The sequence below is a fragment of the Caloenas nicobarica genome, chromosome 2 (assembly GCF_036013445.1).
Source record: "Caloenas nicobarica isolate bCalNic1 chromosome 2, bCalNic1.hap1, whole genome shotgun sequence".
Taxonomy (NCBI): domain Eukaryota; kingdom Metazoa; phylum Chordata; class Aves; order Columbiformes; family Columbidae; genus Caloenas; species Caloenas nicobarica.
The window spans coordinates 7,977,581-8,002,180 of record NC_088246.1 but is presented as its reverse complement, the minus strand read 5'-3'; the positions used below and the strand labels follow the sequence as shown (position 1 = coordinate 8,002,180).

Here is a 24,600-nt window from a genome sequence, read left to right as displayed (position 1 = left end):
GCCTTTCCAGGGGACGACCCTTCTGCAGAGGTGCCAGATCCAAATGTGTGCTGGTTGCTGAGTCACTGATGTGTCTGTTAAACTTCCCTGTTAGTTTAAACTGATTTATGTTAAACATATCAGCCTGGGAGCTGCTGAGCTTCAGGAGCAGTATGTGTTTGCTTCTGATGATCATACTAGAGTTCCAGTGAAAACTGGGTCACGGCAGCTCCAGCAGCCGAGGAACTGGTACCCATGGAAATGTTACCCCCATTACACGTTCCTGTATCAAACCCTGTGAGACTCTAGAGGTTTAAGTACACTTTTCACCAAGGCCAAGGACCTCTTATCTCACATCACCCTTGTCTCTTCCACACAGACCCCTCCATTTCCAGCTCCCAAACCACACGGGACACGGGTTTTGAACGTTCCAATACAACCTTCCTCAAACTTGCCACATCTGTAGGAAGAGAATGTCTCACTGCTTTGCAGGTACCCTGGAATAACCTTTAATCAAAACAAATATTACAGAAACTATAAGAAAGCACACACATATGGACAGCACAACCCAGTAAGAAAATGATTTTCTCCTCCTGTGATGCAGATCACCTCCAGGAGGTGTGTCGCTTCTTCATCCAGTGAGCAAGCTGTGAACTGCTTGTGGCGAGGATCAACCATCCCCATACACTGATTTCGACTGAGGTTTTCTCCAGGAGCACCCAGAGACTAAAACCTGAACTTCCCTTAATGCAGAGCTCACAGCAGATCTCCCTTTGCTCCACTCCTTTTGAGCAAGGGACATCTGAACTTGTCTGTGGAAAGCAGATGAAAAAGAAGGTAGAAAGGGGATAAGGACTCAGGATTACCCGTCCTTTCTCTTGGGATTTGTTTGATTTCCTTTCACAATGTAGAGGTGGAACAGGTCTATTAGATCAGTGAGTGTATCTTACTTGAAGAGCAGGATTAATATCTTCCCACAGCCATCCACAATGAAGAATGCTCCAGTTGCCAAAATAATTCTGTGCTCAATAGTGAAATCCACAGGTGGGAAGCAACTCTCAGTGAATTCTTTTAATAACCGCACATATTTAACGTCAGCACCATTCTCTCAAACAAACCAGGGCATTTTTTCTGTGGTGCCCTCCTGCCTGTTGGCCGAAGGGATCAGAATCCCGAGTTCTGTCCCCAAAGGCTGGATCCACACTACCAACTGGTGGGTTGATCCCTGCCAAGACATTTTTGGAGGAATTATAAAAATCCCTCTTAGAGAAGGGAATTATGTGTGGTACTTAAGGCAAAACAGGCATTCCATTTATAAATATAATTACTTTTGCTATTCCATCAAGAGAAAGAATTTAGTACTGAGGGACACAACAGAGAAAATTATTTCTGTGTTGACATTTACAATATAAATAGAAAACAGATCTGGCTGAAACTAAGTGGGAAATGAAAAACATGAGAAAATATGTAACTAAGATTACCAGTTGAGGGATAACTGATGACCACTCTAGTGCATTCTTTCCAATTGAAGCGGAGCCCCTCGTTTTGCTTTACATTTGGACTGTAATGATACTTATTTAACAATAAATGCACAAGCTTACTTTGCATTTATGGGCAAATTCTCTTCTTTTGACTGATGACCTTGAAGACGGCGAACAGGGACTCTGGTGCAGTGGAAGGAGGGAACAGGCTGTGGCCCACACACAGTCCTGCTCTGGTGTGCCCCAGCACGGGCTGGCGAGGAAAGGAGCGAGTTTGCCATTCACACTCACGCACAGGGACTGGATGCAATATTATCACCTAAAGAATAATTTTGACCCCATCTCTTCCATTCACACATGTGCTCCTTTTACTCAGGCTGCTTGTCTGGGTATGTCCATTACTGTGCGTCTTCCACTTCAGATTTGTGAAGAATATTTTTATCCAGCATCTTCACTCTTAATATTAATGATTTATCACATATGGTGCACTATATTTTTATAAAGCTGTAAGATACCATGGTGATTAACAGCATATGAGAACCTAAATAGAAGGGAACAGGAAAACAGAATTGTCCTCCCAGCAGATAGAGGGCTTCTGCTTGTTTTTAGGGAAAGCATCTCAGCTGCATGATCTTACTCTGTACATAAGAATTATAGAGTCCCATAATAGAAGATTGTACTGTACTTGACAATGTTGTAGAGAGAACAAGAAACTTTATGTTTAATTTCTCTCTAGCCTTAATTAGGATTTTCATATCAATTATATAAGGAGAGATTGATTATTCTAGCTCTTTTGATCATACAGATGTATTACTTTAAGAAAGCAGGAGAAAAATTAAGAACCACAGGTATACCTTTGTGTTTATATATGTACATATTCATCTGCCCGTATTTCTGGTAGGAAAAGATGCCAGCTCTAAATAGCCTCGCAAATTCATCCTGTCGATATCACAGTCCACGCAACAAAATCTACTCATCGCCTCAATATGGCAGTGAGAAACTAATCGCATTTTACTCACCCATCCAAACATCGCGGAAGCCTGGAGATGCTGTAAGGCTGCTTCGAAGGAAGGCGTTACCGCTGGGCCCTTCTCTTCCAACAGCTCCACCTGGGCTGGGACGGCCACCGCAGAGCCGTTCCCTGGCATTACGGGATCCAAAACGAGGATTTTTCCCAAGTGTGGCACGTCAGCAAAAAAGAGGATTGCCTCTGGGCACAGGCAGCTTGAGGGCTGCTGGAACGTCAGTGAAACCCAAAGGGGCTGAAGTTTTTGGCTTTTGCCAGGATCCCATGGGCTGTGGGGATGCTGAAGAGCTGGGGCATCCCCGGGTGTCGATGGATCCTCCATGGCCAGGGCCACCCTGGGTGCCAGGGGGGCTGCAAGGAGCGTGGGGAGATGAGCACCAGCAGCTCCCCATTCATGTTCCCCTGGGCAACGCAGTAGAGGTTAAATTAAAAAAAAAATGCATTAGGGAAAAGGCCGTTTCTGCAAAACTGGTCACTAACAAAGAAAGGCAGCCAGGCCCCCAGGGATGCTCTCCTTACCTAAGGATGAAATGGGATTACGATGGTAATGTTGGCTGCACTGTAATTAAGGTGGTGTCAGGACTTTCATTAAAAAGAGTGTTTTTATTGAGGGGCTATGGCTTGGAGAAAATTTTTGCTTTAGGCTGAAATATAACAGTTCTCAGCCAGAAAACACATGCACAGCCTTGATTATATATGTAATTTAGAATCTCAGTATAGCCTTGACTGTGGAGGCTCTACTATTGCTTCCATGTGGGCATGTAGCTAACTGGTTTAAAACATTAGTTATTAAAGAAGTAAAGGACTGAATTCTGGCTGAACCTTGTGTAGGTGACACGTCCCCATTAATTGTCAGCAATTAACTTCAAAAATCAAAGGCCAAATTCTTCCCTTGTTACTCAGACACGTAGTTTTATTGAAGTAAACAGCTGCAAGCAGGATTGGGCTCCTGGTCTTTACCTGACTTCAACCCAAGGCACCTGCCTCTCCCACATTAAACTCCTTTAAAGAAGTGAGACCATCCTGTCTGGGACAGAGATTATTTCCTCATAAAACTGGCAATATGTGACAAGGTTATTTCTGCTAGTAGTATCTAAATTCCTGTTATCGTAGCACCCAAGATCTCACAGAAGGAGCCAGGACCCCTATTCACTAGGTGATGTACAAAACACAGAATAAAAACATAGCCCTACTCAAAAAACCATATGATTGAATGCACACAAACGCTTTTCCCTGTTTCGTGGCCAGGGTTGTATTACTTCTGTTAAGTAATATGAGTGTAATGCACCACTCCTGCAAACACCACTCAGAAATATATTTAACTTTCTGCATGATAAGGCTTAAATTCACCCCAGTCTGGTGTCTTTTCCCAGAGGTGCCCACAAAGTGGCAGCTGCTGCCCCGGGTACTTGCTGCTGGCTGTGGGTTCTTTCTTGGTTTGCAGGTACCTGCATCCAGCATGTACTGGTTTCAGATATTAATTGGATTTTACGCAAACTATCGGTATTCTACCTTTTTTGGATTAAAAAAATCATGCAACTAATAACATGTCATAAAAGATTATTTCTCCGCTGCTCACTACCACACATATGTCAAAACTAAAAGTCAGAATATTAAAGTCTATGAAATTATGGTTTCGTAAAGTTGTAATCAAGACCTGAATTGCAATGAATTAGGCAAGTCACAAAGAATGGAACTGAAGTTCGTAAGTAATTTGTGGATGCTTTATGTGATTTCACATGGATGCTAACAAAACATAACGTAACACAGCACAGTCCATTGTTCCTTGTAAGAACAAATTACATAAATTGCAAGTTTAGGAAGAATGTAAGCATTTCTGCAAACGCTTCAACACAGAATAAACTTTGCTCAGGAGGTAGTTGTCTTCAGTGAAACTATTTATGCATTTAGTTAATTATCTGTCTAATTTAGCATCCCCAGGATCATGGCCTTGGTATGAAATAACTTAATACATTTCAGTATAGTGCATCAGCTACCACTTGTCCAAATAACAAGATTCAAATGTAAACAAGTGATGCTCTTAGTAAGTGCAAGCATGTGCAAAATTAACATTCCTATTAGACAAAGCTTCTCCACATAGGAAGGTATTATTAATAATGCTACCAGAGTCAGGCAAGTGTAATTCTGCATGTGGACCAACTCACTCTGATGTGAGTACCGTTTTTTATTTCATTTAAATGAAATAAAGAAGTTAATCTGAAAAAAAAGTCAGAAGATGCCAGAATGAATGAGTCTACAGCAGGGTTATACTATAACCACCAGTTTTAAATTCACACTTTGGCGTGCACAAAAAGAACATTTTCTTATGAAGATAAAAGCCTCCACGTGTAATAACTCGATATATAGACAAGCCCTAGGGGCTTGCATCTTGAGCACTTAACATTTTTTGGCCCCGTCTTAACGGATAAAAAAGGTGTGTTTCTCAGTCACATTAACCCAGCCAAAGTAGCTTAATATGATGAAAAGGCCTCAGGCTTTGGCGAGACGAAGGTGTAAAGGTGTGAGGTTAGCACATAGATCACGGCGTGGGCAAGGCTGCCTTTGACACGTACTGAACTAATCCAGTTACAGCAGGCAGGAGCTGCGGAGCCTTAGACTGTATTAGCCCACATTCATACAAACGCTAGATTAGTTTGTGTGGGGAGTGGCTATTGTAGAATGTAAATCAGAATATTTCAGGGTGGGGAGCAGGTAAGAAAACAAGAATTAGAATTAAATGTTTTTCCTCATAGACTGTGAACCGTACTCCCTCCAAAGAGGGTAGTGAAATGGATTTTAGGGCAGCTGGACCTCTACACCATCTGCCCATTGCTCTGGAGCACCTGATAACTGGAATTCTCCACCTGTCTAGGAATGCTGCTCAGATGTGATGCTTCTCCCCACCACCTGCAGCAACCAGGATCTCACCAAACTGCTGGGAAAGTCACCGTGGCTCAAGGGTATGTCGTACCCACTGTCCGGGCTGTGCTCTCACCTGAAGTAGGACAGATCTACAAGACGACAAGTAAGCAAAACTGATGAAAAGAAGAAACAAACATTTCAAGTTTAAAACTAGACTTCTGTGACGCAGCCATTAGCATATGACAATTAACATATGCTAACTTTTTTTAGTCTAGTCAAGTTTAGTACAAATAAACGAGGAGTTACGTATCTGTATGATGTAATCCTGATTTTGCCACTTGATTTAGGCTTTGTTTAGAACTCTTCTAAACTATTATTTTTTTCTCCCCTAAATATACTGAAAAAAAAGTTATTCAGCTATTTCTGAACTACTTGAGTCAATATGAATGCAGGTGTAAAAAACTACCACAGGTAGCTGATGTAGTTACTACCCTCAAGTTCCCGCTGCACCTTTTTCCTGCAGCTTGCTGCTCTTGCACAAGGACGGCCAAACGGGATGCGCACCGGCTCCAGCACCTCCCCAGTTTTCAGAGGAGCATATTGAAATAAGCAGATGTTCACTACAGTTTATTATAAACTCAGCATGGGTTAAAGGCAAAGTGGTTCAATATACTGAAAATTAAAAATGTTAGCACGTTGCTGACATATCTAAACGAAGCCTTTGTGACAATCGTATCCTGGGCTGCATTGCAAGGAGCGTGGGCAGCAGGTCAGGGAGGTGATTCTGCTCTGGTGAGACCCCCCTGCAGTGCTGGTCCAGCTCTGGTTCCTCAGCACAGGACACACATGGACCTGCTGGAGAGGGGCCAGAGGAGCCACAGGAATGACCCGAGGCTGGAACAGCTCTGCTGGGAGGACAGGCTGAGAGAGCTGGGGTGTTCAGCTGGAGAAGAGAAGGCTCTGGGGAGACCTTATTGTGGCCTTTCAGTGCTTAAAGGGGCCGATAAGAAAGATGGGGATGGACATTTAGCAGGGTCTGTTGCAATAGGACAAGGGGTGATGGTTTGAAGTAAAGGAGGGGAGATTCAGGTTGGACATGAGGAAGAAATTTTTTACACTGAGGGTGGTGAGAGCCTGTCCCAGGTTGCCCAGAGAGGTGGTGGATGCCCCATCCCTGGAGACATCCCAGGCCAGGCTGGACGGGGCTCTGAGCAACCTGAGCTGGTGAAGATGTCCCTGCTCATGGCGGGGGTGGCACTGGACGAGCTTTGGAGGTCCCTTCCAACCCAAACTATTCTATGATTCTATGAAGCTGGTGGTCTGATCTTCAATTGAAACACATGTGTGAAGAGAACAAATATTGAAGTTTTTGGTTTATATAGAATAGTGAACCATCGTTAAACTGGCAGAGTTCTGAACTGATGTCATAGAAGAGAAAGTATCTGGATCCCTTTCTTGATAGAATCTGGAATACTTTTCTCATTATTTCTGTTACATACACTGCTTTAGTTGCATAATAATACAATCGTATTTATATACCAGTTGTAACTTTCCTTTAATTATTTCTATAATAGGATCATTTAAGACAGTGTCCCATCTTCAACTCGGTCTATTATTGTGCATGAAAATATCGCGCTCTGTCTTTAAGCACACCGAGAAACTTAAGACATTTTGAAGTGAAAACTGTTACTATGGTTTGTTTAATCAGTACTGCAAGGGTCCGACTTACATTTCAGCAACAACTCCAAAAACACTGAAATATTTATTTTAAGGAAAGCTAGAATGTGAAATTCTAGTTGAAAGTTTCAAAGCTGCCTGCCCTTGAAAGTTAAAAAAAGCAGCTCACCTGAGTTAATTTAGAAAGAACTGGAAGATCTCCTAACATTCAGTAAGGCAGAGGGCTTGTTCATTTAATATTACATCTTTGCTATAAAAAAAGTGTGTTTTCCAAACAGAGATAATTTATAAGAGATGGCTACATTGGCCAGGTATAAATGTAAAAACGTTCCTGACAGAGCTGTTCAAATATCCTGAATCAACAAAGCGCTCCCACCCTGGATTTATGTTTGGTGGCACAATATCTCCTAGCTTGTTCCCCTGCCTTCACTGAGGGATAAATAACACTAGCGAACACAGTTTCCTACAATTCCATCTCTGCTTTGGGTTCCTGCTCACAAGTTCCATTTAGTCCTGCCCAGCTCTCCACACCTTTGATTGCCCCAGCAGCGGCTGCAGCAGGTCCCAGCACAGACCTGCCTGGCTTTGTTTGGACACGTAATGAGATAAGGCACAAGACTATAATTAATAGGCAGAAGACCCTTAATGTGCCCTCGTCCTAGACCATGCTACACCAGAGGTAACTTCGCCCTGTCTCCATTCAGATTTTATGTTGTGATAGCTACATATAAATATAGTTGATATATAAAAAACAATGGAGAAAAAAGTTAAAACCACACATCTGCTTTTGCGTAAAAGACAAAGCCCAAAAGCTCAACCAGTTACAGGTGATCTAAAGGTATTGAACAACGTTTACATGCGAGGACCAGACGAACCAGGCATGGACAAGCGAACGTGGCGATCTCGCTGAGCCTATTTCTGCGGCGGGATGTGACAGTTACTACCCACGCTCCCAGCAGCCGGTTTGAGCCACCGCCAGCTCCCGTGTCTCGGCTCCCATCAATCTGCACCCGCACGGCAGCTCTGACACACGCAAGGCTCACCCCGGCCGCCGCGCATGTGCGGCACATCCGCACATGCAAACTCAGTGTTTCGCGAGATGGCCATTTTTTTTAGCAGACCAGATGGCAACCTGGCAACTCCAGCAAATGCCACACCAGCCATCCCGCTGTGCAGAGGCTGTGGCCTTTTTACTTCCCTCTCCCTCCCCTGTTTTTTTTTTCCTCTCTACTCCACCCAAGTCTGGGCCTGTATAGCATTTAATATTTTCAGCTAAATTATGCCAACGTGCCCGAGTTAGAATTCAAAGGCACTTTCTTCTGTGTTAGACAACATGTAAACAGATTAAGTTCCCATATCTGAAGTCATATGAGCAGCATACCTACGTTGTCACTTGCAGACTTCGTAATACAGACATTTAGCCCAAGACATATATTTTAATTTGGCAGCAATTAGTACATTTTCAATAATAGGGCCAAGAAAGTCACGCCAACAATCCAGCTGTTGTCCTTGCACGGCTGGAAAGGGATGGCTTTATATAATTGTATGCATTTATATGTATATGAGTATGTCTATAGATGGAGGTAAATGTATTACCTCTGTCTCCACATATAGATATGAAAATGTCACAAAGGTCTAATTTAATTACTCATGAACCTAGGAAATGAACTGACAAAGGTTCTTTTGTTATGAAACGGTTTCCAGGACACAGGCCAGCAGAAGTCGCATTTGCCACAGCATGCCACCTTAATTTAGCATTTCTGAAGCTGACAAGTGAAAAATTTGGGAAGGAAGAACAATGTCAAGGTCTGGATTGCTCTGTGTTTATGTCAAAAAAATAGTGACTAACATTAGCTCCTCCTTCCCTCCCTTCCTTATTGTACCTGTGTGCTACCCTGGGCCATTTTATCAACTGGGATTCACAGAACAGAAACATAAATGACAAGGGATCAACACTCAGTGCAGGGCTCCCAAGATGTATTTGTGCGCATTCGGAATCCCGGCGGTATCGCTCCCCACGATTTCTCCAAGTCCGGCAAAGTTCTCGAGCACACCCGCCCCAACCGTGAGTCACCTACGCGCGGCCGCAGGGCAGGCGGCCTCATTTCTTTCGGGCCCATGCGACCCATTTAATGATCAAGCATCTCTGCACCCCGTTCTTCCCTTCGCCCCCGCCGCTCCAGCTCCAGGCAGCGGGCGGGGGGGCCGCCCGGGCCTGGGCCGAGGGAACGGGAGGGCGTGCGGGGGAAGGAGCCGCCTCAGGGGCTGCCCTCGGGGCGGCGCCCGGTGCGGGGCCGCCCGTCCCCCAGTCCCCCACCGGCGGGGCGGCTCCTCCCCGGGGCCGGGCCCGGGAGGAAAGTCCGGGGGCGCGGCCCGTTTCCTCGCCCCGTGGCCGGACTTTTCTCTGGCTGCGACGCCGCAGCGCTCCCCCCGCGCCCCCCGCCACCTCCCCTTCGGAGCCGGAGTCCCTCCTGGCCTCCGGGACACGTTAAATCCCGTGTAATGAGGCTTAACCCCGCCCCGAGCCGCGGCGCAGCCGGGCGGGCAGGCAGCCAGCAAGGCCCCTGCCCGGGGGAGCCCCCCCCCGCCGCCCCGAGCGGCCGCAGCTGTTCCAGCCGGAGCTGCTGGAAAGCGGCCACGCTCCCCAGACTTTGTCTCCGTCGCACACAGCGCTGAACTCTGCTCCCTCCCTCCCCTCCCCCGGGGCGGCCGCGGCTCCCCGCCGCTCGCTGCCTTCCGCACGGCGGGGGGAACGGGGGGCTCCCCGGGAGGAGCGAGCGCCGCCCGGCCGGGCATCATGCGCTGCGCCCGCAGCCGCCGTCCCGGGGAGCTCAGCCGGGGTGCGGGGACGGCGCGGGGGCGCTCTGCTGCGAAGCAGCCACTTTGATCCGGATGGGACTTTGTGTTGTGGTTTTTTTTTTATGCCTCCCATGAGGCCGCGGGGAAAATAAATAAAAAACAAAGGCGGGAGAGGGTGGGGGAGCGAGCGCGCTGCCGCGGGGCGCGGTGCGGGGAGGCCGCCCGGAGCGCCCCGTGGCGCCCCCGTCCCGTCCGCGCTCCGCGGCTCCGCGCTTTCCCGCAGCCCGGCGCGGCAGCCAGCCCGTGAGGTCAGCGTGGCGGCGGATGGGTGTCTGCGCCGGGGGCGGGCGGGGCAGGCGCAGTGTGGGGCCGCGGCAGGGGGAGGAGGGCGGGCGGGCGCCGTGTCTATGTGTCGCACTGGCGGGGGGAGGAAGGGAGGGGGGGGGTTTACGCACCAGGGCAGCGGCGGCAGCGCCGGGATCCCTTCTCCACCCCGCGGGGAGGGGGCAGGGAGCCGCCTCCTCCTCCCCCTTCCTCCTCCCACTTTTTCACCCTTCCTCCTCCTTCTTTCCCCAAAGTTAAACTTCCTGCTCCCGGCCCGGCTGGGAAGGGGACGCGGAGCCCGGCCGGACTCAGCCTTCGACACACACAACAGCTGGAGCTGTCAAAACTTCCTCCGCTCGGCCTCGGCCCCTGCCGCCTCCGCCGCCGCCGCCTGCTCCTCCTCCGCCCCCGGGGGCTCTGCGCGGGGGGAGGGCGCAGGGCCAGTGTACAATGAAGCGGCGGCCGCCGCAGCCGGGCAGCGCAGCAGCCGGAGCCGCCGCCAGCTCCCGGGGCCTCTGAGAGGGGGGGAGCCCCGCGGCGGGATCAGCCGCCTCTCGCTCGCTCTCTTCACCTCCCCCAGCCCCGACAGACCCCGCCGAGCCGGGGAGGGGGTGTTATTGTGTGTGAGACCCTTCCTTCCTCTGCGCTCTTTCTCTTCGCGCCCCCCCCCCCCCCCGCCGCTCCCCTCCCGCTCTCCCCATGCTGCTCCCCCTGCTACCTGTGCTGGTCGGCGGCGGCTGAGGCCAGCAATGCGAGGCGGAGGTGGAGGAGGCGGAGGTGAGGAGGAGAGGAGCCGCGGGAGCAGGAGGAGCATCGGGATCCCCATCACCATCCTCATCTTCATCCTCATCATCATCATCCATGTGTCTCTCTCGTCCTGCTGACTAGGATGTCAACGGAGGACAAGAGTCTGGTGGTGGCGGTGGTGGAGCCGCCTCAGCAGCAGCAGCAGCAGCCCCCCGAGCCTGGAGCTCCCCCCCCAGCAGCAGCAGCCACAGACAAAAGACCTAGGGGCCGGCCTCGCAAAGATGGCGCTTCCCCTTTCCAGAGAGCCAGAAAGAAGTAAGTTCAGCGTTTGTGTGCGAGGCAGAGAGGGGCAGGGGGCAGGCGGCCGGGCGCAGGCTGAGCTGTCAGCGGAGACTCCTGCTCGTCGCCCCCTCCCTCCTGCCTAATGCCATTTTGAGAAGGGCCCTTCTTTCTTCTCCTCCTCTCCCCTTTGCACTTTCCCCTCCTCCTTTTTCACCTTTGTCTTCCTCCGCCTGCTCTCCCTTTTCCACTTTTCTTTCATCGCCCCTATCCCTTTCTTCTCCTCCTTCTTCGGAGTTTCTCTTTAGCTCTTCCCCCTTCACCCTCTTCCTCCTTTTTTTTCTTTTTTTTTCTCTGCACCTTCCCCCTTCTCCTTTTTGGGTCTCTTCTCCTCCAGGACGCTCGTTTGCCTTCAGCGTCACCTGGCTACTACTCCCTGTGCTTGACGGTAGTTCCTCGTCTCTTTCCCTTTTCATCCCCCCCTCCTCTATTTTGTGGGGGGAAAAAAAAAAAAAAAAAAAAAGAAGACGCGTCTCGGCGGGTGTCGAGAAGAAACACCCCCCTCCCCAGCACCACCGCTCGCAGCGCGGGCGGGCGCGCAAAGTTGAGGCAGGAGTTCGTGCGCCGTGCGCGCGGGGCCGCGGAGCGGCTGAGGGGAGCGGCCGGGGGAGCTGTCAGGAGGCGGGAGCCGCTCTCGGAGGGACGCGCCGGCGGGACAGCGGCGAAGCACAACAAACACAAGCGGGGGGAGAGGCGGGGGGGGGGGGGGTGCCTCCTCCTCGGCTTTGGCAGGTTTCCCTTCACCGCGGCCTCTCCCCGCCGGGGGCGCGGGCGTTCGTTCGCCCCAGCGGCCGCGCCGCTGCCCGCGCTGAGGGAGCCGCTCCTCAGGGGGCCGCTCCTCAGGGGGCCGCCCGTCTGCCCTCAGCTCACAAGTGCCCGCAGCGCGGGTGCGGGGAGCCCGCGGAGGGGAGCGGGCAGGGCGGCGGTATCGGCCGCTGAGAGGCGTGAGGGGCCGGGCCGGGCTGGCCGGGGCCTGGCGGCCGTGGAGGCGGCGCTGGCTGCGCTCCCCGCGGGTTATTTTTGAGTATTGTGGATCTTGCCATGACATACCTGATGGCAGCGGTAATAGGGCAAAGCCGGGCGAGCGCGTTTTGAGAAGAAACGTCGCGATTTTGAGGGGCTGCCGGAGCCCCGGGGGGTGTCAGGGTTTTGTTTCCCTTTGTTTTGTGGGAGTGCTCGCAGTTTGACACCCAGTGAGTGTGTTTGACCAGGTGGTGCTTCCCTGACCTCCCCGTCACTTTCCCAGCATCACAGTGCGAGTTCAAAACGCCAGCGAAGGATTGTGCTGGGCTGGATGGACCTAAATGCACGCAAAGACTTTGCTTTCCCTCTATTATAATTTGTTTTTCCAACTACATGTTACATAAACATCCCAGGACAGAACTATCCTCAGTTTGGGATGTATGGGGTGGTGTTGTTGTTGTTGATGAAAGTTTCCCTTCGAAGATTTTAATGTTCACCCCCTGGTTTTGGTGGAGATGCGTTGTTTGCAGATTCCCCTTTTAATTAACGTATTCACTTGGTACAAATTTTCATATAGCGATAGTTGAAAGTACTTGGCAAACATATACAGGCAGTAAAGTTCTTCGGTTTATCTCCTTTATGTTTAGTTTTACATACTTTGTTTTTATTTCTACGTATAGAATCCAAACCTTACCTAGGAGACCTTTGAACATTTTAAAAGAAGTTTTAGGAAGAAAAATGCAAATACGACTGAAATTAACCGGTCTGCACAGAAAGCAAAGGAGTGTTGTTTGTGAAAATTGACATGTCTTGTAGGCCAGTCTGAGGCTGTGTACACGCTCTTGATGAAAAATGGGTGCTAAAGAGGTAATTCCATTTTCTCAGGTTTTTGGTGTCATATTGTCTGCTAGTTTTAGGAGGAAATTAAATCCTCCTGTAAAAATAGGTACTTATGCTGACATGACTGTAAGCGTTTGTGTAAGAACCAGAATTGAAATGAGCAGAGACAAAAACTAAAATTAATCAATACTCTTCACATTATGATTGTTCCTGTCTGGTGTGGTGTTAAGCATGGCTGGTGTCCTTCTTCTAGTGTCCTTTGTCGAAAACCTGTCATGTTGATAAAGAGGTGATGGTATAAGTCATAAATGATTTTAAAACTTAGGTTTCATTAAAAAATAGTGTTTTTTCTGACTTTCACAGAGTAGATATAGACTAGTCTGTCTTAGTTGCATCCATTTTGGGGAGAAAATGGTTTTATTTCATCAGTTTTGCTGTTTACAAAGTACCGATCACAATTAGCTAAGCAAATGCAGAAATAAAATAAGTAAACATTTATTTATTTAATTTTAATATAAGTACTTGGTCCTGTCTTCCTTTTCGCTTCTGTGCTTTCCAGTTGGACTAATGTGCCTCATGTAAACCAGATAAAAGAGCATATGTCAGACCATTTTCTGTACTGTAATCACATGTCTCAATCACTATTAGCCAGTCAAATTGTTCAACGCTTTATCCCATTATAGGAAATGTTCCCCTGAATGTTCAGTCTAAGTGCAGCCTAAGTAATGATAAAACGAAGAGCCCTGCATTAAACCAGCAGAGCCAAAATAGAATAATTCCTCAGCTATGGATGCCTGCATTAAAGAACAAAACCATATTGGAGAATGCTGTAGGTTGTTTTTTTACCTTCTTGAAGGCCATGTTTTTAAGCAAATTTGATGAGTTTAAGCAGACAGATGGAAAACTGCCTTGAATCTGCTGCTGCGAGGTGCCAAGGATTCTCAGCTCTTCTCACAGAGAGGCTTTTGGGAAGGGAGTGCAGGGTTCTTCAGCAGGACAGATCTGCTTGTTTGCTGTCATCCTGCGTGTCACCTGGTTATCAGCACACATTCCAGTGGTGCTGTGGGCACAGTTATGTACAGGGAGTGGCTGAGGCTTCCTATAGGTCATGAACCTATAGGTTCATCAGTGGCGTCAGTACCTGGAGAGTTACCGATAGTAGGGTGTGACACTGGAACAGCTTTTTGTCACTGTTTGAACGATACAGCTTCATGAAGAGCATTGTCAGGAGACTCAATCTTAGGTGAACGGTTGATATTTTTTTATTTTATTTATTTATTTATTTATTTTTATATTGATGTTGTAATTGTGCCTAGAGGCCGGGGCACTGTTATACTACACACAGTACAGATGCATAAGCAAAGATTGCTTCTGCACAAACAATTTCTTAATTTAAATGTGAAGATAAGACAGCATCTACATGGAAGAAATGTGTTGGGAAAGCACAGGGGAGCTGTGAGAATGCTGTGAGCAAAAGAACATGCAGAAGTTCAAGTACCCGGGCTATCTCCACATCGGTGAATGATTCATAGGCGTCAGACTTGGAGGCTACATTTAAAGGAGGGTAGCACTGTCTCCCCGAGGATCTTCACAGATAGCTTGTTTCCTGCCTAAAGTGCTGGGTAGCCACTCGTATTTTCCCCCTTACGTTTTGACAGCTGGGTATTTCTGTAGAGCTGCGCTTCAGATTTAAGAGGTAGAGCTTGGAACAGGCCACGCAGAGCCTTGAAATGGAGAGCAAGCAGGTTGTTCGTGATACAGTTCATCAGGAAGAACACACAGGACTATACTCAAAGCAATGAATGAAGAAAATATTTTGGTAAAAGGTGGAGAGATGGCACTTACAAAAGGCAAAAAAAGAGAACAAAGTTGCATTACTGAAGCTACAACGTGATGTGGGGGAAAGAAACTTTCAGGTGCATGGTTAGAAAAGAAGTCTTGCTGGTATTATTGTATAGGAAAAAATGGAAATAATTAGGGGCTATCTCATCCTGTGGCCTGAAATCTTGGAAACTTAACTCGTGTACTTGACTTTTACCTCAACTTCCAGGCTGTGGACCTGAAGGACAGGGATGTGATCAAAAAGAAGTTGCAGGGGAAGAGTATTGGTTCTATTTTAACTATATTGTCATTGTATGAACAGCTGGTTACTCATGAAAATGTATCAGAATAGTATCGTACAGGTGCAGTAAACGTTTTTGAAATCCATTTTAAGTACTAGAGCTTTCTTAATCTGTACAGGTTATAAGCACAAACAGATGTAGCTGCTTAGCAGAAATTCAGTAGCAGAAGTCTCATTGATTGTGATCATGATAACAGTTACTTTGTAAGTCAATATCTAAGCTCATTTTAAATTTTATTTTTGGCATCCATCAGGCTTTGATGTATGTTTTAAATTAATTTTTTTCAAATGTGTGCAATGTGTGGTTTAAAACAGCGTAGGATAATGACTTCAAAAAGCAAGAAATTTGTGGAAAACTTTTTGTGTGTTTAATTACCTATGTTTTAATTTTTAGCCTAGTTTTTCATTAGTTTGGCCAATGTAAGCTGCCATAGGTTTTCAAAAGCTGTAGATTTCACACATGCAGAGGGTTTTAAGGACATGTAAGCATAGCATTTTTGCCAGGAGATGATTATTTAAGAATTTTTATTATTACTTTAGCTGCACTTGCATTAGAATAAGCCAATATTTAAAGATACCTGCACTCATTTCAGAAGAACCTTAACGTGTTGGATGGATTCTCTATAGCTCAGCTACGTTTCTTTAGTTTGTCACACACCTCCTGTGTGATATTTGTATCTTTACTTGCCTGCCCTTTTCTCACTTCAAAATTTAACACTGGCAAATGTAAAATTAATATCGTGTTGTACAATAGAAGTATTCTGAAATACGCGTTCACAGTTAGGGAGAGTCATTTCTACCTGGCAAGACCGAAGTATTTTGATCGATGGGCTTTGTGCAAGTATTGCATGGAGAAGGGTTAAGGTGTTAAAGCACAGAGCCACCAAGGCCGCTGCCTGTACAAACCACGTGTCAAAATGCTTGGCCAAAGGCCAGAAGGGACAGACTGGATGACACAGCGCGAAGGGATGAGGCGCTGGGGTTGGCTCCGTGGTCAGGACACGGCGGTGCCTCTTTGGAGGCTGTTCTGGTCCCCTGTAGAACAGGACCCGATGTGCAGCAGGTCCGCGGGAGCTCGGTGCGATTCCCTCGGGCAGCCCACGCTGCTCGAGTTCCTCCATCGCCTTCGTGTTACCCAGCGATTCCCCAACGCTCTTCCGCAGTTCTCGCGTAGCGGCCTGGCTTGAACCGCTCACGGGACTGTTCTGCTCAGGGGGTAAATGATCTCTGGCAAACCATCTCTGTGTTAGTCCTTGATAGGACTTCTGAGATGGGTGACCGTGGAAGTTGTTATACATAGTGAGTTTTATAAAATTGTTTTGCCACGTTATCAAAGTGCTGATTAACATGGAGTAGTGTGTTCACTTGTGTCTTAAAGGTGAGTGAGACTAGGCTTGTTGGAAATAAATATCTTTCTATAACATTGGCCAACAGTTTTCCCAATGTGAAACACATTGCACTCGCAAATGAAGAATTCTTTGAGGTTTTTTTATTACATGAGAGTTTTTAATTCGTTAAGGTTTGTATTTGATGGTCCATTGAACTTCTGCAGCACTTGTCATGAGAGGACCTCCAAGAGCTATTGGACAGTATGATGACAGACCAAATGAAGTGACAGTGTGTGAAATCTCGGCAAATGAGGTATACTGGTTATAAGGCATGTCTTTGCACAAGTAGGAATAAGAACCCAGTGTCTTCGTTTCCACTCTTCGAGCCATCTACACACCAGACATCTTTTCATTCTGTATTCAGTGACAAAGGAGACTTTTCCCAGCTTAAAACAATAAAACACTTCAATTTTCTTGGCTTTGCTTGGGGTTATTTTTTTTCTTTCTTGTTAGCGTGTTCAACTCCTCCTTCTTGTCATTGTTCTTTCAGAAGATAAGTAATTGGAAATGGACATTTCTATTCTTTATCGTAATTTGAGTTGAGAGATGGTTTTCCAAAGCTGTTGGCTTGTTGAGAATAGGTGAACTCTTTTCTTTCTCAGGCTGGAGTTGTATTGTTTTTTCTTTTTCCTCCTCAGCTCAGCTGTCCCACAGCGATGTTGGAGGGCTACCAGGGTCAGGTATAATAACAAGGGAAAATAGAATTTCCTTATCCACCACTAATCATTGCTCCCTTATGTTATTATACGCTGATGCTCTAGATTTAACTTTTCAAGAAATGTTGTCATAGATGCACTAAAATGTCATGAAATAGCAAACAATTAAGCGACTAACAATTTCAAAAAACACTGAAAGCTTCTCGCCTCTCTATGTTTAATCTATTTTTTAATCAATTTGTGCAATCTGCATGATTCACGTAGTTTGGATAAATGCAGTTAAGCAAGATTTTACTGTAGCAAAACACTGTTTGCTAGTAACTTGCACTGAATTCTGCATTTTTTAAATTTCATTTTTACTAGAACGATGGCCCTGAACATTCCCATTCATGCCATTCCTGAATTTGTCAGATGGGTTAGTCAAAATAAGTTTGGGCACTTGCTTCAAGAACTCCATTAAGTAAGTTCTAGTAGCATTGGTGCTTTCAAAAGGTAGTAAGATGAAGTAGGGAAAAGCCCTTAAAATCTAGAATATTTCTTTCTCGGACAAATACAGGCAGTGAGTGCACGGAGCGCATCAGGTGGTGATTTTCCCCAGATCCATAGATCCGAGGCTGGTTCTGGGAAAGGCAGCAGCGAAGTGCCCCCCCCAACTCCAGCTGTTTGTTCTCTGCCTTGTGCTGACCCAGGCGTTGGAAGCTGAGCTGGGTTAAAACCGACCTGGCAGAGAAACGTGTTTGTGACAGCGCGAGGGAGGACACGCAGCTCCGGCTTTTGCAAAGCTCCAGCCTTGGCTGCCTGAAATTTGAGGGTGTTCGAGCGTTTTCCGCTGACTCCTTTGAGTCCTTCTATTGAATGAGTTGTTACAGGAGGTTGTGAGAGGTTTTTACATTCTATAGTCATGTTATATATGCTGGTTGGTTTGTGTGTGTTTTGTTTTTTGGTGTTTTTTTTTTTCTTCTTTTTAAATGCTGTTCTTCACAGCAAATAGACAGGTGAGTTGTTCCTGTCAAACTGATTCTTGCCCCAAACATTGGCATTGATTAAATAAGGAATTTCAGCTCTCACTTTGATCCTCAGAATCATTCTTGAATTGAATATTCAAAGTACCTTAAAATAGCAGCATAAGTAAAGTGTTTTATGTTAACAATAGTTTCTGGTATTCTGAAAGCTCCTCCCTACATCGATATATAGGCATTACAATAACAGGGCATTATAATAAAATAACACTAGATCTTGTTTCTTTCAGAATACTCTTCCTTTCACAGTTTTGGAAGTATTTTTATTAAATCACACATGCACCAAATCCTATTGCCAGCCATTCCAGTATAAATATATAAGTACTAATTTTCGATGTTGTATTTTTTCAGTGTTCTAATTGCTTTTGTTGAAGAAACTGCTGGAAACCCTATCGAACTAGGATGTTTTCTTCCAGACTTTTGGCTTTGGGCAGGGGGAGGGGAAAAAAAAAAAAAAGAGGCCTTTTTTCTCTTCTGCTGCATCATTACCGACAATAAATTATTGCCAAAGAATCATTGCCTTAGCTAATCCAGAATGGCTTCTGGAACACCCCAGAGCTGCTGGAACCAGTGCTGTTCCTATACTGGTGTGTACCCTCCTGTCTTTGGCAGTGAAGACTGTCTGCAGGGTTCTCAGTGAAATTTCTCTCAACAAAACACGATAGGATAGCTCCATATTGTTATTAATAAAGCGACAACTATGCCGTATTAAAATTTGGGAACTTTGTTTTTGTAAGCCATTTCTTGACTATAGAATATGATATTTTTTTTTCCCTTGTGGTGCGGAATTGATAAGCACAATGAAATTCTTTTGAATAAAACGACTGTTTAGTTTTGTAATATCACCACAGACCAATGGAACTTTACGGCCAAAAAAGACTTCAGGGGGATCTTGCTCATCCTTCTGTGTTGTGTGTCTGTACCATTTCTAACAAATGTTTCTCCAACTTGTTTTTAAAGTATTTGGTGAATGCGATTCCCCTGCTTCTCTAGGCAATTGGTTTCAGTAAATAATTTTCTAAAGTATAAAATAAATATTCTTTACTGCTGATTAAGTCAGTTTTGTCTTGTACTACTTACAGTTAAGGCTTTTCACAGTTGATATGAGAACAATTTTTATAATAAATTGTTATTTATTAGGGGATTGTCTCGTTCTGCACTGAGCAAGCTTAACCTCTATAGCATCATAATGCTGACTTCCCTGATAGATCTTTCAAAGATTTTATAGTCTTTATTAAGTTTCACTTCGTTGATATGGACCATTTTACAATTGATCAGAATGATTTTTATTAAGATCTTGTCCTCTGAAATGCTTGGAACCCCTGCCCCAGCCATGTGTCATACGCACCTCTTCTATGTGTGTGAATTCCCTCATGCAGGTCCTGGCAGAAGAACTTTCTTGCAATATTATCCCACCTCAACTGAAAATAATTTGTGAATAAATACCCTTTGAGTGCTCTAGTTTGTTGATGCTGATGTGTCTTAAAAGAAGTTCACCAGGACTGTGCTATGGAAGATGATCACTCCTAGGTTAAAGATTACTTTTTTTATGAATTATAGTGTGAATTTCTTCCTGTCTTGCTGACTTGACTTTCCCTGATTATTTAGCCTAATAACAGAATCAGTTTTTAGTATTGTCTACAATAAATCTGTTTTATGAAGGCTGAAATACAGAGAATAGCATTTGATTCTGTTTTGTTATCCGTTTGTTCTTCTCTAACATCTCTATGTACTGATTTTTGTGTTTTTATTCATGCTTAAATATTTCTGAAACTTTGTTTGCCTTTTATGTTGCACAGTGGTAATAATGCATGCTGTGCCTTTATCTCCTCTGATTTTTATCCCTTCCTTTATATTCATTAAAATGCCCTTGTTTCCATTCCTAGTACGATTCTTTCTAGTTTCAGACCCTTATTACTGACTGCTTTTGATGCAGCCCGTATTGTTGATCCCTCATCTCCAATCTTTCCCCTGCACTGGGATATTTTGTGTGTATTCCGGTACAATAATTGCCGCTCCTCCTTTAAATCGTATTCTCAAGAGATTCGAGCAACAAGTTCAAAGAGTTGGTTGAAATTTGCTTTTCTTATTTCCCTTAATCGAAGATAAAAAATTGCCCTTCTCCTCCTGCTCTCTTTTCTTGCCCTTCCTTGGCACAGCGAACGCTTCTCGTCACCACTTGCAGCCAAATCGCCGCACACGTCGCGCCGTTCAGGACGGAGCTCTGCCCTAATAGCGCCGCGTGTGAAGTAACTGCTCTTCTGACGTCCCCATCTTGGTGAAACAGTTGTCCCCGACGTTTTCACAGACGTGTTGGGCTGTTTGTTCTGTTGTTTTGGTTTTCCATTAGGTGTCTGGGTGGTGAAGGCCTCCTCTTGCCCTCAACATACGTGCTCTGAAAGCTTCTGGTAGTTGCTTCCAAAGACTCATCATCTTCCTCTGATTTCATCAGTGCAAGTTTTTCTCTCCTGGCCTTTCAGTTTCCCCATCCCTAGTACCTGTTCTCTGTTATGTTTTTGTTTCTGCTCCCACTTTTTTCTTTCTCCTCTGCCTTTTTTTTCCCCCCTCCTTGTAATAAAGGCCAGTGAGTATAGTGGTTTTTTTCTTACCGTGGCCCACTGAACTGCACGAGACTAGAACTTCGCTTAAGAATGGGCTTTTCATTGTGAAGGAAGGCTTGGAAAAGAGAATTTTGAAACTAAATTCAAAACAAAGAGGAAAGAACTATTCATTTCAATTACCTTAAATGTCACCAGTTATAGATTGGGCTAATTCTTGGCTGTGCTTGTGTTTCGCATTAACAAGTGGCCTGGCCGTAGTAGCAATAGCGTTCTGGCACCTGAAGCGCTTGGCCTCTTCAGTGTCTGTGTCAGTGCTCGTAAAAAACAAACAAGAACCCAACAGGGAATGTTTGGAGTCCCTGGACACCATCCCCCTGCTGTCCCATCACTGCAGCGGTTGCTCGTGCAGGTTCGACCCACTCTTCCAAATGGTTCTCAGCACTGTTCCCAACGTAGTTTACGTGTCATGCTTTGTTCGGGAGGTTGAGAATTTGATAGCGTGGATGTGGGCTGTTCTGTGCCAGTTGGTCTCAAGGCCAACATCAACTATGTTTAATTTACTAGTATAACTACAACCTTTTTTTTTTTTTTTTTTTTAAGGAGGCGTTCAATGAAACTGCTAGAATTCTCATCAGTTTTACTTCCAGCCTCCTGGGCAAACACTGTGCCACAGTTAATGTTCTCTAACCCGTCGGGACGTGAGTTTAGGACGAGCAGCTCGCAGCAGGATTGCTCTAGAGGGAGCAGAGGAGGTGGGATGTACGAGCCGTTGGGCTCTGGGAAACACTGGTTTTCGGTGCTGCTCCAGTCTTCCAACACACAATTTTTCCTCGTTCATGTTTTGCGTAATTAACCTTGCAACAGGCATCCCGGTAGAGATTTATACAAAGGAAAGTGCAAAACAGATTCAGCGGGAATTCTAATTTATTTTTCTGCCTGTGTCTTCCAGAAACCCTTTAGCAGAGAATGGGGCCCAGAAACAGGGGGAGTAACTCAGGAAATAAATGATCTGTAAGCGAGATTATTTAAAGAAATTATTTCCCTAAGGTCTCTCATGTAGCAGTCAGGGTTGGCTCGTAGCTGGTTATTCTGTCGCTTCTTTTTGTAACGGAATGGGAGAGCATTCTTTGTCCTGTCCTGTGCTCTGTGCAGCTTGGACATAAAATAATTTCTGTTTCGGATGTGGTTGTTGGTAAAGAATAAACACAAAAACTTGGTAAACTGACTCATGTATTTTGGTGTGCTGTATGTGTGGGCTTCTCGGATAAGGACATACTGGTAGAACAGAACAGGGAAGGTTCACTGTATGTGTTGGATATACCTACTTCATGGACAAGCAGAAAATCTTGATCTTAAGGCTTGTTAACCAGAGACTGTCAGTAGGGATTTCAAATAACTGATAACTTACTGTAAAGAAACACTCTCCTAAGAATATTTTCAGTGTACTTTATTCAATTATTGTGTCTTTTTGAATTTTAATTGCTTTAGACTGTCTTGATAGGCAAAAAGAACCTGTTTTTAACCTGTTAGCTTGACCACGTTATTTTAAAAGCTTTTTTTAGACCCATGAGAGTTTCTTGTCTATACTTCATTAATGTGCTCACACTTCAAAAAAGTGAAGTCATAACTGCCTTGGACATGTATAAACTTGTTGAGCTGGAGCTCGGACTCTCAGCTCTCCTGGATCTTCTAAGATGCACCGTCCTCCTTGTTTCACCAGGGTTTGGGGAAGTATTGTGATAGACATTTGTTAGCTGTCTAAAGACTGTAAAGGTTGTTAGATCAAGTTGTGGAGGTGTGGGTTTGGGTTTTTTCTTTCTTTTTCCTTTTTCCCCCCCTTCCTTTTTCCCCCCCTTCCTTTTTCCCCCCCTTCCTTTTTCCCCCCCTTCCTTTTTCCCCCCCTTCCTTTTTCCCCCCCTTCCTTTTTCCCCCCCTTCCTTTTTCCCCCCCTTCCTTTTTCCCCCCCTTCCTTTTTCCCCCCCTTCCTTTTTCCCCCCCTTCCTTTTTCCCCCCCTTCCTTTTTCCCCCCCTTCCTTTTTCCCCCCCTTCCTTTTTCCCCCCCTTCCTTTTTCCCCCCCTTCCTTTTTCCCCCCCTTCCTTTTTCCCCCCCTTCCTTTTTTTCTTTTTTCCGTCCCCGATGTGTAGCCCAAGCTGAACCTGGGGAATATGCAGCTGCATGGAAGGGACCATGTCACATGGCTTGGGAGCATGTTCCATAACAGCCATTAGTAATGGGCCTTGGGGACAGGGCAGAGGCTGAATTCTGGCTCCCCTCGTCATGCCACCTTGGTTTCTTTTTCAGCAGTATTGTGATGGTCTGGTTTTTCGCTGAATTGTTTTCTTTCAAAGCTTTAAAAGACTAATGATATTTATTTTACTACTCTAAAGGAGCTTATTAATGAATAGGAGGACGCGCACTCATATTCTGCTGGACTCCTTGTGCTGAGTCAGAAGAGAGAGCCAGGTACTGCTGAAATGGAATTCAGGAGGACCGAGCTCTGAGCAGGGAGTTCTTAGAGCCATCTCCTAGGAAATATGAAGTGAAGGGGTTTAGGTGTGATTTAGGTCATCTGAATATCACCTTTATGCCCCGATCTCTGTTTGTGCTTGGTTTGTTTTGGGCTATAAGTTATTTCAAATAGGGTCCCACCATCACTTTTCAGCACCGCGTATAATTACACAGCTATGTAAACAACAAATGGAACTTCAGAAATATTTGCAGACCGTGTGTGGAACTGTCTGTGTGTGACCTGCTTTGGGCAGCAGGCTGGGCCAGCTCACCTCCCAGGTCTTTTTGGTTGTGCTAGAAGGTGTTTTCCCGTATTATTTCTTAAAAGAAAATAGTTTACTAAATCTGATAGTCTGTGTTCCTTATTCCCTCTGTCACCCGATACTTGCTTTGTCTATTAATCTATGTGATTCTACATTTACTAAATAAGTTATTACTTCTTTACTATGGTGTCACCTGGTGTTCCAATTCTGTAAGGGTATTTTTAAAAGTTTATCTGGTAGAAAACGGTAGGGCTGTTTTGATTACTTTAAAGAAAACATGTCAGAATTTCTAGTCTCCTTGGATTTCCATCGTACAATGTTGAAAACAGTTCCGTCCTCTCTGCGCTAGCGGCTGACAACGCGTGTCATTAGCAACGAGTCATTTTCTGCTGGCCCAGGAGGATTTAGGTATTGCCTGTTTTCTACCTCTTCTTGCATCTTCTTTTCAACTTGCGGTCTATTCTTCTGTATTGGGGTTTAGTCCTTTCTGAATTCATTTGCTCACCCCTTTATTTCCATTTCTGGTAAGCATTGTCACTTCAGTTACGCAACAGAGTTTACTTGTACCAGCACTTACCCTGTTTCCCCCAAAATAAGACAGGGTCTTATTTTTTTCTCCAAAACTTACTAGGTTTTTTACATGTATAGCTGCCTGGACACTATTTAAATTGACTTTTTAAATGAACTGTAACTAGGGCTTATTTTTGGAGTAGGGCATACATTTCGAGCATCCTCAAAAATCCTGAAAAATCATGCTAGGGCTTATTTTCGGGGAAACAGGGTAGTAGTAGTGTAAGATGGACACAGGTTTCTGTAAGAAAGCACCACGTGCCATTCTGCTTCAACACCGGGTAAAATGGCGCTGTTGGGAAAATGAAGAAATGAGTAAGGAAATCTGAGATTTCTAGACGTAATGCGAGATTTAAAGAGCTATTTTATTTATTTATTTTTTTTTTTTTAAATAAATGCTTTTTTAACCTGATACAGCCTGTGCTTCTCCATTGCTATCGCTGTGCATTGTGTTACTGGCCAAGATCTGGTGAC

The 24,600-nt window shown here is 45.4% G+C and overlaps 1 protein-coding gene and 1 long non-coding RNA gene across 12 annotated transcripts in view; one reads left to right on the top strand and one right to left on the bottom strand.

Annotated features, from left to right (window-relative positions):
• Positions 1-11,842, bottom strand: part of LOC135984859 (uncharacterized) — a 43,326-nt gene extending 31,484 nt beyond the window's left edge. Inside the window, exon 1 of the long non-coding RNA XR_010605721.1 lies at positions 10,868-11,842. This is a non-coding gene — a long non-coding RNA (uncharacterized LOC135984859). The remainder of the gene's footprint in view (positions 1-10,867) is intronic.
• The window catches only part of KMT2C (lysine methyltransferase 2C), a 199,161-nt gene continuing 184,802 nt past the window's right edge, over positions 10,242-24,600 (top strand). For 10 of the 11 annotated variants that reach the window (XM_065627535.1, XM_065627534.1, XM_065627539.1 and 7 more), the window contains exon 1: positions 10,242-11,211. In XM_065627535.1, coding sequence (XP_065483607.1) covers positions 11,039-11,211 — 173 coding nt within the window. In that variant the 5' untranslated portion in view covers positions 10,242-11,038. The remainder of the gene's footprint in view (positions 11,212-24,600) is intronic. The other variant, XM_065627531.1, reaches the window with a different exon arrangement.